The sequence below is a fragment of the Oncorhynchus clarkii genome, chromosome 13, assembly GCF_045791955.1.
Source record: "Oncorhynchus clarkii lewisi isolate Uvic-CL-2024 chromosome 13, UVic_Ocla_1.0, whole genome shotgun sequence".
Taxonomy (NCBI): domain Eukaryota; kingdom Metazoa; phylum Chordata; class Actinopteri; order Salmoniformes; family Salmonidae; genus Oncorhynchus; species Oncorhynchus clarkii.
The window spans coordinates 10,785,182-10,804,756 of record NC_092159.1 but is presented as its reverse complement, the minus strand read 5'-3'; the positions used below and the strand labels follow the sequence as shown (position 1 = coordinate 10,804,756).

Genomic DNA, 19,575 nt, shown 5'->3' with positions numbered 1-19,575 from the left:
TTGTACCCCATCACATCCACTCGGTATTGGTACACCGTGTATATAGCCAAGATATCGTTACTCATTGTGTATTTATTCCTCATGTTATTATTTTTCAAATGTTCTGTTATTTCTCTATATTTTTTTGCATCGTTGGAAAGGTTCCATAAGTAACCATTTAACCGTTAGTCTACATCTGTTGTTTTTGAAACATGTCACTAATAAAACTCGATTTGAGAAGTGCAGAAAATGTACCTGGAGAACAATAAACTAGAATATTCTATTCTGTTATGTCTACCAAAAAAACTGTTTCAATCTGTGACGCAGATCCAGGGTCAGATTTTCTCTCTAAATCCTCTAATTAACCATTTAGAGTGTGAATGAAAAAGCCTGTAGTAGGCCGCTCCGTCCGACACACATTCAGTCTATGCGCTGTGTCCCCTCCTCTAATTTATTGGTTTTCTAAAATTGGTGTAGGCAACGCCTTCCAATGCGTGTTCACTGATTGGTGTAGCTCACATCAATCAAGCTTTGCAGCAAGGTTGGTTGAACGCCAGCTGGTTGTTGATGTTCCATCAAAAGTCGTCAGTCACTGGTGGAGAGGAGTCGCAGTAATCAGGTAAGGTTTATGATCAGCTCTTTCCTAAACTAAACCGATTATCGTAGATAAGAGTACAATGAAAGTTAGCATAAATGCGTTTGTTTCCAATTGAAAGAACATTCATTCAGTGTCAGTTCTCTTTCGCGATTCTGCCCTTGACTGTATCGGTCGCTAAGCGAAGCTAGCTATGTAATGTGTGCCAAATTGATTCAGAGACTGGACTGAGAGAGTCATACGCTTTAACTGGCAGGACTCGTGAATTGCATGAATGGCACCGCTTGTTCACGTTGAATAAGGAGCCAGACAATGCCTTATCATTCAAGAGGTTTGCAATGGAAACAGACTAAAGGCAAAGCAATTCCACATTGACTCCACAAGCTGTGGCAGTTTTGAAATAACTTTTGCTTTCAGTTTTTGATTGTCACCCCCTCCCCTCTCCTCCCCTCCCCTCCCCTCCCCTCCCCTCTGTCTTTAGTCAAGCAAAGCACATAATGCTGCTTAGCTATGCAGTTGGGACATGGTTGTCTCACAAGGGAGTGGGTGGGGACCAAATGCTGGGCTGGGTTCAAATACTATTTTAAATACATTTAGATTCATTTCCCTGTGTTCAATTGAGCTTGTCTGGTGAAATGGAACCAACAGAATAGTCCCAGATGTTTAAAACCCACCCATTTGGGGTTGGCATTACAGACACGCTGAAGTGAATGCTCAAAGTATTTGAAAGATTTCAAATAGTATTTGAACCCAAGTCTGATTGCATCACTGTTGTTGTTCATAGACCAGAGAGAACTACTCAAGATACCAGATCAGGTAAACATAATTATGACCTTTGTACACACATTCATATCTTGACTGTTTGCAGTAGGAGTGATTCCTCTCAAAACTAGAACCAAGACAGACCATGATTTTGGGGATTTTCACAAAATGTAATCCATAGAAGAATTGGTCTCTATTTTCGTGAGGAATCACACAATACGTCTTGCTGATTTCCATCCCTGTCTGCATCCCTTATCTGTCCTTGCTTGATTCCTTGCATCCTTGCATCCTATCTCCTCGCCTAGGCCTAACTCTCAACTGTATTGGAGGAGGAGGTCCAAGGACCCTCCCCTCAAACCTTCTACTCCAATGGGTTTTGAGAAGGAAGCAAACAGAGAGAATGTGAGGTATTGTGGAAGAATGAAATGAGACAGAGCCTGTTCCTTCCTTTCTCTCTCCTCTCTGTACCCAGGCCACCACCATGCAGTTTCTAAGGGGAGTCATGGAGACTGTGTCCGCCGTCTCCAACCTCTTCTCCAACCCCTACCGCGTCAGGGAAGTACCACTGTCAGAGTACAGCGGAGGGGGTAAAGTCAAGCTGAAGGAGGAGGGACGCATGGTGCTGTACAAGAACACCCCTTGTCAGAGTTGGGACTGCCTGCTCAAGTGCCCTGATACGCCCACAGTCGCCTTGAGGTGGGTTGGGGGGGCAGAGAGAGTGGGATGGGAGAGGACAGGAGGAGAGTGTGCTGGAGGGAGAGGAGGATGGAGGTGGAGAGACCTGACTAGAGCCCCTCTTTGTTTACGCCCACAGTCGCCTTGAGGTGGGTTGGGGGGGCAGAGAGAGTGGGATGGGAGAAGACAGGAGGAGAGTGTGCTGGAGGGAGAGGAGGATGGAGGTGGAGAGGCCTGACTAGAGCCCCTCTTTGTTTACGCCCACAGTCGCCTTGAGGTGGGTTGGGGGGGCAGAGAGAGTGGGATGGGAGAGGACAGGAGGAGAGTGTGATGGAGGGAGAGGAGGATGGAGGTGGAGAGGCCTGGCTAGAGCCCCTCTTTGTTTACGCCCACAGTCGCCTTGAGGTGGGTTGGGGGGGCAGAGAGAGTGGGATGGGAGAGGACAGGAGGAGAGTGTGCTGGAGGGAGAGGAGGATGGAGGTGGAGAGGCCTGGCTAGAGCCCCTCTTTGTTTACGCCCACAGTCGCCTTGAGGTGGGTTGGGGGGGCAGAGAGAGTGGGATGGGAGAGGACCGGAGGAGAGTGTGCTGGAGGGAGAGGAGGATGGAGGTGGAGAGGCCTGGCTAGAGCCCCTCTTTGTTTACGCCCACAGTCGCCTTGAGGTGGGTTGGGGGGGCAGAGAGAGTGGGATGGGAGAGGACAGGAGGAGAGTGTGCTGGAGGGAGAGGAGGATGGAGGTGGAGAGGCCTGGCTAGAGCCCCTCTTTGTTTACGCCCACAGTCGCCTTGAGGTGGGTTGGGGGGCAGAGAGAGTGGGATGGGAGAGGACAGGAGGAGAGTGTGCTGGAGGGAGAGGAGGATGGAGGTGGAGAGGCCTGGCTAGAGCCCCTCTTTGTTTACGCCCACAGTCGCCTTGAGGTGGGTTGGGGGGGCAGAGAGAGTGGGATGGGAGAGGACAGGAGGAGAGTGTGATGGAGGGAGAGGAGGATGGAGGTGGAGAGACCTGACTAGAGACCCTCTTTGTTTACGCCCACAGTCGCCTTGAGGTGGGTTGGGGGGGCAGAGAGAGTGGGATGGGAGAGGACAGGAGGAGAGTGTGATGGAGGGAGAGGAGGATGGAGGTGGAGAGACCTGACTAGAGCCCCTCTTTGTTTACGCCCATTCAACATCGTTGCAGACCTTTTTAAGCCTTAGCCCCAACCATCTCTTTAAGAGATGAGTCAGCGTGGCGTTGTCCTCCAGAAAGTAGTCTCTCTAAGTACACTTTCTGTCCATAGCACCTGCTAAATCCAGGGCAGCCACGTCGAGACCTGTAGCAACTTTTGCACTTGTCCATAGCTGTATATCTTTCCACAAATCATTTCCTACTTCCGATTTCTTACTCCTCCTTCCCAGCAAAGGGTGCACTCACTCACTATATTTCATTTCCCAGTCCGTAGGCTTGCCGAGGGTGAGTGAATCACTCACTATATTTCATTTCCCAGTCCGTAGGCTTGCCGAGGGTGAGTGAATCACTCACTATATTTCATTTCCCAGTCCGTAGGCTTGCCGAGGGTGAGTGAATCACTCACTATATTTCATTTCCCAGTCCGTAGGCTTGCAGAGGGTGAGTGAATCACTCACTATATTTCATTTCCCAGTCCGTAGGCTTGCCGAGGGTGAGTGAATCACTCACTATATTTCATTTCCCAGTCCGTAGGCTTGCCGAGGGTGAGTGAATCACTCACTATAGGTCATTTCCCAGTCCGTAGGCTTGCCGAGGGTGAGTGAATCACTCACTATAGGTCATTTCCCAGTCCGTAGGCTTGCCGAGGGTGAGTGAATCACTCACTATAGGTCATTTCCCAGTCCGTAGGCTTGCCGAGGGTGAGTGAATCACTCACTATATGTCATTTCCCAGTCCGTAGGCTTGCCGAGGGTGAGTGAATCATGAAACTTTGGGAAGAAGAGTAGAACATCTGAATGCAGAGAGGAAGAGGTGAAACAAGACTTTTTACTCCGCCCAAAATCTGTCCATGAAAAATAAGCCCACGAAGTGAGGAATGTTTGAATGGAGCTCAATGAGAGAGTGTCGAATATGCTAAATTGCTACCCGAGGCTTATTTGATCGACTAGATCTTCCCTAAGGGTTAGGTTGTTAGGACTGCGCTAATATAAGTGGACGCACGTGGCATTTCAGCAACGTTGAAAAAAACAACTGTCGGTGTTGTGCCTGTTGTCATAGAGGACTCATCATGGATATACCCCGTTTTAACATGGACATTGCTTCCACCATTTTTAAGTAGTCAACTGGGTGGGGATTCCTATCAGTTCGGAGCAATCAGCCAATGAAGAAGAAAATTGTCTGCTTTAAAATGGAGATAGCCTGGGCAACACCATTGAGGCTGTCACAGATGCTATAATGTCACTGATACAAAGATGAGTCCTCTATCTATCTCAATCTCCTGTTGTTTACATGCGTATCTGCCTTCTCATTGGCTAGAATGGTCCCACCTGATCTCGCCTCCTCACGCCTGCATTCCATCTTTGAGGACATATATTTCCATTGTTAATCTTCTATCTTGCCAGTATAATGGACAATCTTTGGTCAGGGGTCAGCTGATCTTTGGTTGACATCCCCACTTCCTGTCTCCTAGGTTGTTTCAGGTCAACTCCGAGGAGGACGCCATGAACTGGTTCCCCCAGTACGCCCTCAAACTTCGTCCCTTCTACGAGACCCTCCCCCTCCCCAAGCCAGAGGCAGTCCAGCCAATAGTAGACTGCCTCCGTAGTCACGCTGACTGGAGCTCAGCCCACATCGCCGTGGATACGGGCCTGAGGGAATGCCTGAAGCACAACCATGTCCAGAGGTGAGGTTGTAAAGTGTGGCTATAAGCATGTAAAAAGGAGTGGTTATAAGCATGTTATTACCAAAGAGTGGTTATAAGCATGTAATGAGTGGCTATAAGCATGTTATTACCAAAGAGTGGTTATAAGCATGTAATGAGTGGTTATAAGCATGTTATTACCAAAGAGTTGCTGTAAAGCAATAGGGCGTGAGTAATCCCTCGGACAGATCTGCGTCAACAGAACTGCTACTGTAGGAGGGAGGGAGGGAGAGAGGGAGAGGGAGAGGGAGAGAGAGAGAGAGACTTCCTTCCTTCCTTCCTTCCTTCCTTCCTTCCTCTCTCTCTCCCTAATCATACTAATGCTTCACACTCCTCACCCTCTCCAGCCAGATCAACGCCAGGGACGGTGCTGGTCAGACCCCATTACACCTGGCGTGTGAGCGGGGGGAAGTGGCGTGTGTCAGAGAGCTGCTGGAGGAGTGCCAGGCTCGCACTGACATCAAAGACAAGAACGGGGAGACGCCAATGCATTGTGCCGCCAAGCAGGACTCTGCTACTATTATACAGGTGACACACACACACACACACACACGTGTACAGCTAATCTTGTGGGGACACAATTCAGTCCCATTCAAAATCCGATGTAACCCTAACCCGTACTCTTACCTTAACCCTTACCCTAACCTTAACCTTAACGTAATTCTAACACTTATTCTAACCTTAACCCTAAACACCCTAGATTAGCATTTGACCTCGTGGGGACTAACAAAATGTCCCCAGTTGGTGAAATTGTTTGTTTACTAGTTAAACATGTCCACAGTGAGTATCCAAAACATTAAGAACACCTGCTCTTTCCATGACATAGCTTTCACCTGGTCAGTCTATGATCCCTCGTTGATGCCACTTGTTAAATCCACTTCAATCAGTGTAGATGAAGGGAAGGAGACAGGTTAAAGATGAAGGGGAGGAGACAGGTTAAAGATGAAGGGGAGGAGACAGGTTAAAGATGAAGGGGAGGAGACAGGTTAAAGATGAAGGGGAGGAGACAGGTTAAAGATGAAGGGAAGGAGACGGGTTAAAGATGAAGGGGAGGAGACGGGTTAAAGATGAAGGGGAGGAGACGGGTTAAAGATGAAGGGGAGGAGACGGGTTAAAGATGAAGGGGAGGAGACGGATTAAAGATGAAGGGGAGGAGACGGATTAAAGATGAAGGGGAGGAGACGGGTTAAAGATGAAGGGGAGGAGACGGGTTAAAGATGAAGGGGAGGAGACGGGTTAAAGATGGAAGGAGAGGAGACGGGTTAAAGATGGAAGGGGAGGAGACGGGTTAAAGATGGAAGGGGAGGAGACGGGTTAAAGATGGAAGGGGAGGAGACGGGTTAAAGATGGAAGGGGAGGAGACGGGTTAAAGATGGAAGGGGAGGAGACGGGTTAAAGATGGAAGGGGAGGAGACGGGTTAAAGATGGAAGGGGAGGAGACGGGTTAAAGATGGAAGGGGAGGAGACGGGTTAAAGATGGAAGGGGAGGAGACGGGTTAAAGATGGAAGGGGAGGAGACGGGTTAAAGATGGAAGGGGAGGAGACGGGTTAAAGATGGAAGGGGAGGAGACGGGTTAAAGATGGAAGGGGAGGAGACGGGTTAAAGATGGAAGGGGAGCAGACGGGTTAAAGATGGAAGGGGAGCAGACGGGTTAAAGATGGAAGGGGAGCAGACGGGTTAAAGATGGAAGGGGAGCAGACGGGTTAAAGATGGAAGGGGAGCAGACGGGTTAAAGATGGAAGGGGAGCAGACGGGTTAAAGATGGAAGGGGAGCAGACGGGTTAAAGATGGAAGGGGAGCAGACGGGTTAAAGATGGAAGGGGAGGAGACGGGTTAAAGATGGAAGGGGAGGAGACGGGTTAAAGATGGAGGGGGAGGAGACGGGTTAAAGATGGAGGGGGAGGAGACGGGTTAAAGATGGAGGGGGAGGAGACGGGTTAAAGATGGAGGGGGAGGAGACGGGTTAAAGATGGAGGGGGAGGAGACGGGTTAAAGATGGAGGGGGAGGAGACGGGTTAAAGATGGAGGGGGAGGAGACGGGTTAAAGATGGAGGGGGAGGAGACGGGTTAAAGATGGAGGGGGAGGAGACGGGGAGGGGGAGGAGACGGGTTAAAGATGGAGGGGGAGGAGACGGGTTAAAGATGGAGGGGGAGGAGACGGGTTAAAGATGGAGGGGGAGGAGACGGGTTAAAGATGGAAGGGGGAGGAGACGGGTTAAAGATGGAAGGGGGAGGAGACGGGTTAAAGATGGAAGGGGGAGGAGACGGGTTAAAGATGGAAGGGGGAGGAGACGGGTTAAAGATGGAAGGGGGAGGAGACGGGTTAAAGATGGAAGGGGGAGGAGACGGGTTAAAGATGGAAGGGGGAGGAGACGGGTTAAAGATGGAAGGGGGAGGAGACGGGTTAAAGATGGAAGGGGGAGGAGACGGGTTAAAGATGGAAGGGGGAGGAGACGGGTTAAAGATGGAAGGGGGAGGAGACGGGTTAAAGATGGAAGGGGGAGGAGACGGGTTAAAGATGGAAGGGGGAGGAGACGGGTTAAAGATGGAAGGGGGAGGAGACGGGTTAAAGATGGAAGGGGGAGGAGACGGGTTAAAGATGGAAGGGGGAGGAGACGGGTTAAAGATGGAAGGGGGAGGAGACGGGTTAAAGATGGAAGGGGGAGGAGACGGGTTAAAGATGGAGGGGGAGGAGACGGGTTAAAGATGGAGGGGGAGGAGACGGGTTAAAGATGGAGGGGGAGGAGACGGGTTAAAGATGGAGGGGGAGGAGACGGGTTAAAGATGGAGGGGGAGGAGACGGGTTAAAGATGGAGGGGGAGGAGACGGGTTAAAGATGGAGGGGGAGGAGACGGGTTAAAGATGGAAGGGGGAGGAGACGGGTTAAAGATGGAAGGGGGAGGAGACGGGTTAAAGATGGAAGGGGGAGGAGACGGGTTAAAGATGGAAGGGGGAGGAGACGGGTTAAAGATGGAGGGGGAGGAGACGGGTTAAAGATGGAGGGGGAGGAGACGGGTTAAAGATGGAAGGGGGAGGAGACGGGTTAAAGATGGAAGGGGGAGGAGACGGGTTAAAGATGGAAGGGGGAGGAGACGGGTTAAAGATGGAAGGGGGAGGAGACGGGTTAAAGATGGAAGGGGGAGGAGACGGGTTAAAGATGGAAGGGGAGGAGACGGGTTAAAGATGGAAGGGGAGGAGACGGGTTAAAGATGGAGGGGGAGGAGACGGGTTAAAGATGGAGGGGGAGGAGACGGGTTAAAGATGGAGGGGGAGGAGACGGGTTAAAGATGGAGGGGGAGGAGACGGGTTAAAGATGAAGGGGGAGGAGACGGGTTAAAGATGAAGGGGGAGGAGACGGGTTAAAGATGAAGGGGAGCAGACGGGTTAAAGATGAAGGGGAGGAGACGGGTTAAAGAAGAATGTTGAAGCCTTGAGACAGGTGAGACATGGATTGTGTGTGTGTCATTCAGAGGATGAATGGGCAGACAAAATATTTAACTGGGTATGTTAGTTACCAGGCACACTGGTTTGTGTCAATTAGGAAGGTGTTCCTAATGTTTGGTATACTCAGTAAGACGCCCATGTACTGTGCTGTCAAACAGGACTCGTGTGTGTGTGTGTGTGTGTGTGTGTGTGTGTGTGTGTGTGTGTGTGTGTGTGTGTGTGTGTGTGTGTGTGTGTGTGTGTGTGTGTGTGTGTGTGTGTGTGTGTGTGTGTGTGTGTGTGTACAAAGAGGTCCCATGCACTGTAACAAGTTCCAGTGTGTACCTATACCAATATGACAGTCATAGACACTGCATTACATGGGAATAGGGCAGGCTGGCCTGAGTGGAGTTGCCAACAACCCGGTTTCCAGGGATACAGCTATTTTCAACCTAGCTTCCTTTTTCTACTGAAAATGTGTGAACTCCGCTCAGGCGTTTGTCTCATGCCTGCTACGCCAGGTTAATGGCAGGCTAACATCAACCAGGCAGCGGGGGGTTGTGCCAGTCACAGGTATCCAGTCTCAGAAAGGGGACATTGACACTCCTGCGAATGCAAGGCAGGGCTGTGCTAGTTCTTTTAGTCCAGTGCTGGGTGGTACTCATTAGTCCACACTGAAGCAAAAGAGAGTTTCTCGTTGGACAGATTCAGCTAGGTCCCTGCCTGTTTTGGCCTGTTTTCTTCTTCTGTTTGATTGCCGTTGAATGCAACCCTGCTTTGCAGTGTACGTGTTGAAGTATTAGAGCTCTGTGTCTCCGATCCGTGTGTCCCAGATACTCTGCTGCGGCCGGGGCCCAGAACTGTCAGGACAGGGACAGGACCCGGCTGCTGTTATACAGGTCAGACTGAGGACTCTGGGTCACCTCTCTATAGCTGTTAGGACACAACGCTGTCTGTTCCCTGCATTCAGTTTAGCCACAAGACTGCTGCAGTACTTCTGCTGTTCCTTCCTTCTTTCTTTTAAATGGGGTTTCAGCCTGGGGTTTCAGCCTGGGGTTTCAGCCTGGGGTTTCAGCCTGGGGCTTCAGCCTGGGGCTTCAGCCTGGGGTTTCAGCCTGGGGTTTCAGCCTGGGGTTTCAGACTGGGGTTTCAGACTGGGGTTTCAGCCTGGGGTTTCAGCCTGGGGTTTCAGCCTGGGGTTTCAGCCTGGGGTTTCAGCCTGGGGCTTCAGCCTGGGGTTTCAGCCTGGGGTTTCAGCCTGGGGCTTCAGCCTGGGGCTTCAGCCTGGAGTTTCAGCCTGGGGTTTCAGCCTGGGGCTTCAGCCTGGGGGTTTAATACACATTTGGGAGGGAATAGTCACGATCTCACTCACAGTTAAACATGCAATGTTTATTCACTTTTTCAAGTTAAAAACATATTGATGGCCTTCATCAATTGCAATTGCAATTAAAATGTTGAAATTACAGCAAGGTCCCTATTAAAATGTGTCTGCTTTTGGTGTCTCTCCCTCCTCTAGGCGTTGTGCAGTAGGATGTGTGCGGGGGTGAATGAGCTGAACGGGGCGGGGGAGACGCCCCTCCATGTTTCTTGTCGCCTTGGGAGGGTAGAGGCCGTGAACGCACTCCTGGGGGGAGGAGCCCGCTGTGACATCATCGGGAGCAGGGGCTACCCAATCCACGCCGCCATGAAGTACAGTGAGAAGAGGTGAGGGCACTGATTGGCAAAGAGGGAATGGTGATGAATGTTGATTGGCTCTTTCATTAGCTAAGGGAGAATGGAGAACACTTATTGGTGGTAGAGTAGTGAGCGGAGATTGCCCCGTCCCAAATCTACCCCCTAGCTCCTGTTTTCCCCACAGTGTTTGCAGATGTGAAGGCGCTGGATAGGTCAAACAAGATTCCACTACATTGTTTACAATTCTCTCTCTTCTTTCTACCCCTCTTCCTCCTCCCGCTCCCTTCCTCCTCTCCCGCTCCCTTCCTCCTCTCCCGCTCCCTTCCTCCTCTCCCGCTCCCTTCCTCCTCTCCCGCTCCCTCCCGCTCTCTCCCGCTCTCTCCCGCTCTCTCCCGCTCCCTTCCTCCTCTCCCGCTCCCTTCCTCCTCTCCCGCTCTCTCCCTCCTCTCCCGCTCCTCTCTCCCTCCTCTCCTGCCCTCTCCCTCCTCTCCTTCCCTCTCTCTCTAGTTGTGCTGAGGCTGTCCTGGATGCAGACCCAGGTCAGCTACAGGTAGAAGATGCCGTCTATGGAGGAACCCCCCTACACTGGTGCAAGACTGCAGAGGTAGAGGGGAACACTTTACAATGACAAGACTGCAGAGGTAGAGGGGAACACTTTACAATGACAAGACTGTAGAGGGGAACACTTTACAATGACAAGACTGCAGAGGGGAACACTTTACAATGACAAGACTGCAGAGGGGAACACTTTACAATGACAAGACTGCAGAGGGGAACACTTTACAATGACAAGACTGTAGAGGTAGAGGGGAACACTTTACAATGACAAGACTGTAGAGGGGAACACTTTACAATGACAAGACTGCAGAGGTAGAGGGGAACACTTTACAATGACAAGACTGCAGAGGTAGAGGGGAACACTTTACAATGACAAGACTGTAGAGGTAGAGGGGAACACTTTACAATGACAAGACTGTAGAGGGGAACACTTTACAATGACAAGACTGTAGAGGGGAACACTTTACAATGACAAGACTGTAGAGGGGAACACTTTACAATGACAAGACTGCAGAGGTAGAGGGGAACACTTTACAATGACAAGACTGCAGAGGTAGAGGGGAACACTTTACAATGACAAGACTGTAGAGGTAGAGGGGAACACTTTACAATGACAAGACTGTACAATGACAAGACTGTAGAGGGGAACACTTTACAATGACAAGACTGTAGAGGGGAACACTTTACAATGACAAGACTGTAGAGGGGAACACTTTACAATGACAAGACTGCAGAGGTAGAGGGGAACACTTTACAATGACAAGACTGTAGAGGGGAACACTTTACAATGACAAGACTGTAGAGGGGAACACTTTAAAATGACAAGACTGTAGAGGGGAACACTTTACAATGACAAGACTGTAGAGGGGAACACTTTACAATGACAAGACTGTAGAGGGGAACACTTTACAATGACAAGACTGTAGAGGGGAACACTTTACAATTACAAGACTGTAGAGGTAGAGGGGAACACTTTACAATGACAAGACTGTAGAGGGGAACACTTTACAATGACAAGACTGCAGAGGGGAAACACTTGCAGAGGGGAACACAATGACAAGACTGCAGAGGGGAACACTTTACAATGACAAGACTGCAGAGGTAGAGGGGAACACTTTACAATGACAAGTCTGCAGAGGTAGAGGGGAACACTTTACAATGACAAGACTGCAGAGGTAGAGGGGAACACTTTACAATGACAAGACTGTAGAGGGGAACACTTTACAATGACAAGACTGTAGAGGGGAACACTTTACAATGACAAGACTGTAGAGGGGAACACTTTACAATGACAAGACTGTAGAGGGGAACACTTTACAATGACAAGACTGTAGAGGGGAACACTTTACAATGACAAGACTGTAGAGGGGAACACTTTACAATGACAAGACAAGAACACTTTAAAATGACAAGACTGTAGAGGGGAACACTTTACAATGACAAGACTGTAGAGGGGAACACTTTACAATGACAAGACTGTAGAGGGGAACACTTTACAATGACAAGACTGTAGAGGGGAACACTTTACAATTACAAGACTGTAGAGGTAGAGGGGAACACTTTACAATGACAAGACTGTAGAGGGGAACACTTTACAATGACAAGACTGCAGAGGGGAACACTTTACAATGACAAGACTGCAGAGGGGAACACTTTACAATGACAAGACTGTAGAGGGGAACACTTTACAATGACACGACTGTAGAGGGGAACACTTTACAATGACACGACTGTAGAGGGGAACACTTTACAATGACAAGACTGTAGAGGGGAACACTTTACAATGACAAGACTGTAGAGGGGAACACTTTACAATGACAAGACTGTAGAGGGGAACACTTTACAATGACAAGACTGTAGAGGGGAACACTTTACAATGACACGACTGTAGAGGGGAACACTTTACAATGACACGACTGTAGAGGGGAACACTTTACAATGACACGACTGTAGAGGGGAACACTTTACAATGACAAGACTGTAGAGGGGAACACTTTACAATGACAAGACTGCAGAGGTAGAGGGGAACACTTTACAATGACAAGACTGCAGAGGTAGAGGGGAACACTTTACAATGACAAGACTGTAGAGGTAGAGGGGAACACTTTACAATGACAAGACTGTAGAGGGGAACACTTTACAATGACAAGACTGTAGAGGGGAACACTTTACAATGACAAGACTGTAGAGGGGAACACTTTACAATGACAAGACTGTAGAGGGGAACACTTTACAATGACAAGACTGTAGAGGGGAACACTTTACAATGACAAGACTGTAGAGGGGAACACTTTACAATGACAAGACTGTAGAGGGGAACACTTTACAATGACAAGACTGCAGAGGGGAACACTTTACAATGACAAGACTGTAGAGGGGAACACTTTACAATGACAAGACTGTAGAGGGGAACACTTTACAATGACAAGACTACAAGAGGTAGAGGGGAACACTTTACAATGACAAGACTGTAGAGGGGAACACTTTACAATGACAAGACTGCAAGAGACTGTAGAGGGGAACACTTTACAATGACAAGACTGAACACTTTACAATGACAAGGTAGAGGGGAACACTTTACAATGACAAGACTGTAGAGGGGAACACTTTACTGTAGAGGGGAACACTTTACAATGACAAGGGAGGGGAACACTTTACAATGACAAGACTGTAGAGGGGAACACTTTACAATGACAAGACTGTAGAGGGGAACACTTTACAATGACAAGACTGTAGAGGGGAACACTTTACAATGACAAGACTGTAGAGGGGAACACTTTACAATGACAAGACTGTAGAGGTAGAGGGGAACACTTTACAATGACAAGACTGTAGAGGGGAACACTTTACAATGACAAGACTGCAGAGGTAGAGGGGAACACTTTACAATGACAAGACTGCAGAGGTAGAGGGGAACACTTTACAATGACAAGACTGTAGAGGTAGAGGGGAACACTTTACAATGACAAGACTGTAGAGGGGAACACTTTACAATGACAAGACTGTAGAGGGGAACACTTTACAATGACAAGACTGTAGAGGGGAACACTTTACAATGACAAGACTGCAGAGGTAGAGGGGAACACTTTACAATGACAAGACTGTAGAGGGGAACACTTTACAATGACAAGACTGTAGAGGGGAACACTTTAAAATGACAAGACTGTAGAGGGGAACACTTTACAATGACAAGACTGTAGAGGGGAACACTTTACAATGACAAGACTGTAGAGGGGAACACTTTACAATGACAAGACTGTAGAGGGGAACACTTTACAATGACAAGACTGTAGAGGGGAACACTTTACAATGACAAGACTGTAGAGGGGAACACTTTACAATGACAAGACTGTAGAGGTAGAGGGGAACACTTTACAATGACAAGACTGTAGAGGGGAACACTTTACAATGACAAGACTGCAGAGGGGAACACTTTACAATGACAAGACTGCAGAGGGGAACACTTTACAATGACAAGACTGTAGAGGGGAACACTTTACAATGACAAGACTGTAGAGGGGAACACTTTACAATGACACGACTGTAGAGGGGAACACTTTACAATGACAAGACTGTAGAGGGGAACACTTTACAATGACAAGACTGTAGAGGGGAACACTTTACAATGACAAGACTGTAGAGGGGAACACTTTACAATGACAAGACTGCAGAGGGGAACACTTTACAATGACAAGACTGTAGAGGTAGAGGGGAACACTTTACAATGACAAGACTGTAGAGGGGAACACTTTACAATGACAAGACTGCAGAGGTAGAGGGGAACACTTTACAATGACAAGACTGTAGAGGTAGAGGGGAACACTTTACAATGACAAGACTGTAGAGGGGAACACTTTACAATGACAAGACTGCAGAGGTAGAGGGGAACACTTTACAAGGACAAGACTGTAGAGGGGAACACTTTACAATGACAAGACTGTAGAGGTAGAGGGGAACACTTTACAATGACAAGACTGTAGAGGTAGAGGGGAACACTTTACAATGACAAGACTGTAGAGGGGAACACTTTACAATGACAAGACTGCAGAGGTAGAGGGGAACACTTTACAAGGACAAGACTGTAGAGGGGAACACTTTACAATGACAAGACTGTAGAGGTAGAGGGGACCACTTTACAATGACAAGACTGTAGAGGGGAACACTTTACAATGACAAGACTGCAGAGGTAGAGGGGAACACTTTACAATGACACGACTGTAGAGGGGAACACTTTACAATGACACGACTGTAGAGGGGAACACTTTACAATGACAAGACTGTAGAGGGGAACACTTTACAATGACAAGACTGTAGAGGGGAACACTTTACAATGACAAGACTGTAGAGGGGAACACTTTACAATGACACGACTGTAGAGGGGAACACTTTACAATGACACGACTGTAGAGGGGAACACTTTACAATGACAAGACTGTAGAGGGGAACACTTTACAATGACAAGACTGCAGAGGGGAACACTTTACAATGACAAGACTGTAGAGGGGAACACTTTACAATGACAAGACTGCAGAGGTAGAGGGGAACACTTTACAATGACAAGACTGTAGAGGTAGAGGGGAACACTTTACAATGACAAGACTGCAGAGGGGAACACTTTACAATGACAAGACTGTAGAGAGGGAACACTTTACAATGACAAGACTGCAGAGGTAGAGGGGAACACTTTACAATGACAAGACTGTAGAGGGGAACACTTTACAATGACAAGACTGTAGAGGGGAACACTTTACAATGACAAGACTGTAGAGGGGAACACTTTACAATTACAAGACTGTAGAGGGGAACACTTTACAATGACAAGACTGTAGAGGGGAACACTTTACAATGACAAGACTGTAGAGGGGAACACTTTACAATGACAAGACGGTAGAGGGGAACACTTTACAATTACAAGACTGTAGAGGTAGAGGGGAACACTTTACAATGACAAGACTGCAGAGGGGAACACTTTACAATGACAAGACTGTAGAGGGGAACACTTTACAATGACACGACTGTAGAGGGGAACACTTTACAATGACAAGACTGCAGAGGGGAACACTTTACAATGACAAGACTGTAGAGGGGAACACTTTACAATGACAAGACTGTAGAGGGGAACACTTTACAATGACACGACTGTAGAGGGGAACACTTTACAATGACAAGACTGTAGAGGGGAACACTTTACAATGACACGACTGTAGAGGGGAACACTTTACAATGACAAGACTGTAGAGGGGAACACTTTACAATGACAAGACTGCAGAGGGGAACACTTTACAATGACAAGACTGTAGAGGGGAACACTTTACAATGACAAGACTGCAGAGGTAGAGGGGAACACTTTACAATGACAAGACTGTAGAGGTAGAGGGGAACACTTTACAATGAGAAGACTGCAGAGGGGAACACTTTACAATGACAAGACTGTAGAGAGGGAACACTTTACAATGACAAGACTGCAGAGGTAGAGGGGAACACTTTACAATGACAAGACTGTAGAGGGGAACACTTTACAATGACAAGACTAGAGGGGAACACTTTACAATGACAAGACTGTAGAGGGGAACACTTTACAATGACAAGACTGCAGAGGGGAACACTTTACAATGACAAGACTGTAGAGGGGAACACTTTACAATGACAAGACTGTAGAGGGGAACACTTTACAATGACAAGACTGTAGAGGGGAACACTTTACAATGACACGACTGTAGAGGGGAACACTTTACAATGACAACACTAGAGGGGAACACTTTACAATGACAAGACTGCAGAGGGGAACACTTTACAATGACAAGACTAGAGGGGAACACTTTACAATGACAAGACTGCAGAGGTAGAGGGGAACACTTTACAATGACAAGACTGCAGAGGTAGAGGGGAACACTTTACAATGACAAGACTGTAGAGGGGAACACTTTACAATGACAAGACTAGAGGGGAACACTTTACAATGACAAGACTGTAGAGGGGAACACTTTACAATGACAAGACTGCAGAGGGGAACACTTTACAATGACAAGACTGTAGAGGGGAACACTTTACAATGACAAGACTAGAGGGGAACACTTTACAATGACAAGACTGCAGAGGTAGAGGGGAACACTTTACAATGACAAGACTGTAGAGGGGAAGACTTTACAATGACAAGACTGCAGAGGTAGAGGGGAACACTTTACAATGACAAGACTGTAGAGGGGAACACTTTACAATGACAAGACTGTAGAGGGGAACACTTTACAATGACAAGACTGTAGAGGGGAACACTTTACAATGACAAGACTGCAGAGGGGAACACTTTACAATGACAAGACTGTAGAGGTAGAGGGGAACACTTTACAATGACAAGACTACAGAGGTAGAGGGGAACACTTTACAATGACAAGACTGTAGAGGGGAACACTTTACAATGGCAAGACTGCAGAGGGGAACACTTTACAATGGCAAGACTGCAGAGGGGAACACTTTACAATGACAAGACTGCTTAGGTAGAGGGGAACACTTTACAATGACAAGATTGTAGAGGTAGAGGGGAAGACTTTACAATGACAAGACTGCAGAGGTAGAGGGGAACACTTTACAATGACAAGACTGTAGAGGGGAACACTTTACAATGACAAGACTGCAGAGGGGAACACTTTACAATGACAAGACTGTAGAGGGGAACACTTTACAATGACAAGACTGTAGAGGGGAACACTTTACAATTACACTTATACTTTTTCACCCAAAATGAATTGTGATATATTTGAATTGCCCCTCCATGATAATATCGGAAGAACTTTGGATCCGTCCGTTCGTACCTACTAACATGCGTACCAGGGTTTCCATTTACCGACATTTGGCCGATGTAAAAATGATAAATGTTTTGGATGCCAAATTGTCTGTTTATAGTTTAATTTGCCTAATTGTGTAAAAAGAAATGCTACAATTTTTAAAATCTTAATTGATAATGGAAATGCACCTCCCAATCGCCGTTCCAGTGCATTACAAACGGTAGGGAGACTATCAACGTGTCACCCTCCACTTTACAATGAGCTGGAGGCAGCATGCATTTTGAAAACATATACTTCGTTGTTTGAAACCTGAACGTTTTACTTCATATTATGAGGCATGTCTTACCTTGCTTCAAAGTAGCCAAAATCCCACCGTACAAAAGCAGAAGCAGTTATTTTATAAAGTCTTCCCCATTGAAACTGGCGTTTCTCTCCTGTTGTATTGGTTTTTGACGTTCTTTCGTTGTCCAGAAGCCAAAGCCACATTAGTCATGTTAGAAACTCATCCTAGTGTTTTACATGACGTTGTTTTGGCTGCTTCATTACAGGAGCTGCTCGTTATGTTACGATCAATTACCATCATCTAAATGTGAATTCTGTCACTCTGAGCATTGTGGGTGGACGCCCTACTGGGTCTCTTTCCTAACGGAAACCCTGGTACGTATGTTAGTCACACGCCATATCTCAGACACCACTCGCCTGATTTATTTGACTTTTTTTATGAAACTCTGGTGAGTGATGCGTCTTGCCATGGAGATACGGCATTTGCGAAACGACACTGATTGGCCCGAAGGGGGCGATATAGTAATCAGCTGAACTGAGAAAGTTTGAACGAGCATTTCTCCTGTCCCGTTGTGCTCCAGTCCTGACACTTTGTACTGTATATGCTTCTCCTCATGAGAAACAGGATACTGGGGTGAATGCATCTCGCTGTGGAGATCCAACGTTTGACAAAACTACACTGAGTGGGCCAAGGGGGCGCTGTATCATTCTGTGGGGGACAACATGTTGTTGCTAGTTAAACGTACTGAAACCTGAAGTACCTACTTGTTTCTATGTATCAGGTTATGGTCAAACAGATATTATTTAAAGTCTGTGTTAAACATGGCTATCATGCTTTCCCTCCCTCCCTCCCTCCCCCCCTACTTCTCCACCCTTTCTCTACCCATTCCCCTCCCTCCTCTAGATGTGTCGTACGCTGCTGGAACGAGGTTGCTTGGTGAACTACCTCAGTAAGACAGGGGAGAGTGCACTGCACGTCCTGACCAAGAGGGGGCGCTTCGATGCTTCCATGGTGCTACTCACACACGGGGGGGAACCCAACCTCAAGGGTCAGGATGGGAACACAGCCCTGCATCTGGCTATGAAGGTATGTGGTGTGTGTGTGTGTGTGTGTGTGTGGGGTGTGTGTGTGTGTCACACACAGAGAGGAAACACGACTCTGGCTATGAAGGTAGTGTGTGTGTGTGTGTCACACACAGAGAGGAAACACGGCCCTGGCTATGAAGGTAGGGAGGGTGTGTGTGGTGTTTGTGTCACACACAGAGAGCAAACACGGCCCTGCCTCTGGCTATGAAGGTATGGAGGGTGTGTGTGTGTCACGCACAGAGAGGAAACACAGCCCTGCCTCTGGCTATGAAGGTAGGGTGTGTGTGTGGTGTCTGTGTGTGTGTGTGTGTCACACACAGAGAGGAAACACGGCCCTGCCTCTGGCTATGAAGGTAGGGAGGGTGTGTGTGGGTGGGTGTGTGTGTGTGTGTGTCACACAGAGAGGAAACACGGCCATGCCTCTGGCTATGAAGGTAGGGTGTGTGTGTGGTGTCTGTGTGTGTGTCACACACAGAGAGGAAACACGGCCCTGCCTCTGGCTATGAAGGTAGGGAGGGTGTGTGTGTGTGTGTGTGTGTGTGTGTGTGTCACACAGAGAGGAAACACGGCCCTGCCTCTGGCTATGAAGGTAGGGAGGGTGTGTGTGTGTCACACAGAGAGGAAACACGGCCCTGGCTATGAAGGTAGGGAGGGTGTGTGTGTGTGTGTGTGTGTCACACACAGAGAGGAAACACGGCCCTGCCTCTGGCTATGAAGGTAGGGAGGGTGTGTGTGGGTGGGTGTGTGTGTGTGTGTGTCACACAGAGAGGAAACACGGCCATGCCTCTGGCTATGAAGGTAGGGTGTGTGTGTGGTGTCTGTGTGTGTGTCACACACAGAGAGGAAACACGGCCCTGCCTCTGGCTATGAAGGTAGGGAGGGTGTGTGTGTGT

At 48.0% G+C, this 19,575-nt stretch overlaps 2 protein-coding genes across 7 annotated transcripts in view; one reads left to right on the top strand and one right to left on the bottom strand.

Annotated features, from left to right (window-relative positions):
- The window catches only part of LOC139424237 (uncharacterized), a 511,968-nt gene that overhangs the window by 275,138 nt on the left and 217,255 nt on the right, over positions 1-19,575 (bottom strand).
- Positions 494-19,575, top strand: part of LOC139424376 (85/88 kDa calcium-independent phospholipase A2-like) — a 31,013-nt gene continuing 11,931 nt past the window's right edge. For 5 of the 6 annotated variants that reach the window (XM_071176135.1, XM_071176134.1, XM_071176133.1 and 2 more), the window contains exons 1-7: positions 494-598; positions 1,809-2,032; positions 4,646-4,858; positions 5,224-5,404; positions 9,817-10,004; positions 10,482-10,578; positions 18,501-18,683. In XM_071176135.1, the coding sequence (XP_071032236.1) occupies positions 1,818-2,032; positions 4,646-4,858; positions 5,224-5,404; positions 9,817-10,004; positions 10,482-10,578; positions 18,501-18,683 (1,077 nt within the window). In that variant the 5' untranslated portion in view covers positions 494-598; positions 1,809-1,817. Of the gene's footprint in view, positions 599-1,358; positions 1,391-1,808; positions 2,033-4,645; positions 4,859-5,223; positions 5,405-9,816; positions 10,005-10,481; positions 10,579-18,500; positions 18,684-19,575 lie in introns of all 6 variants that reach the window. The other variant, XM_071176131.1, reaches the window with a different exon arrangement.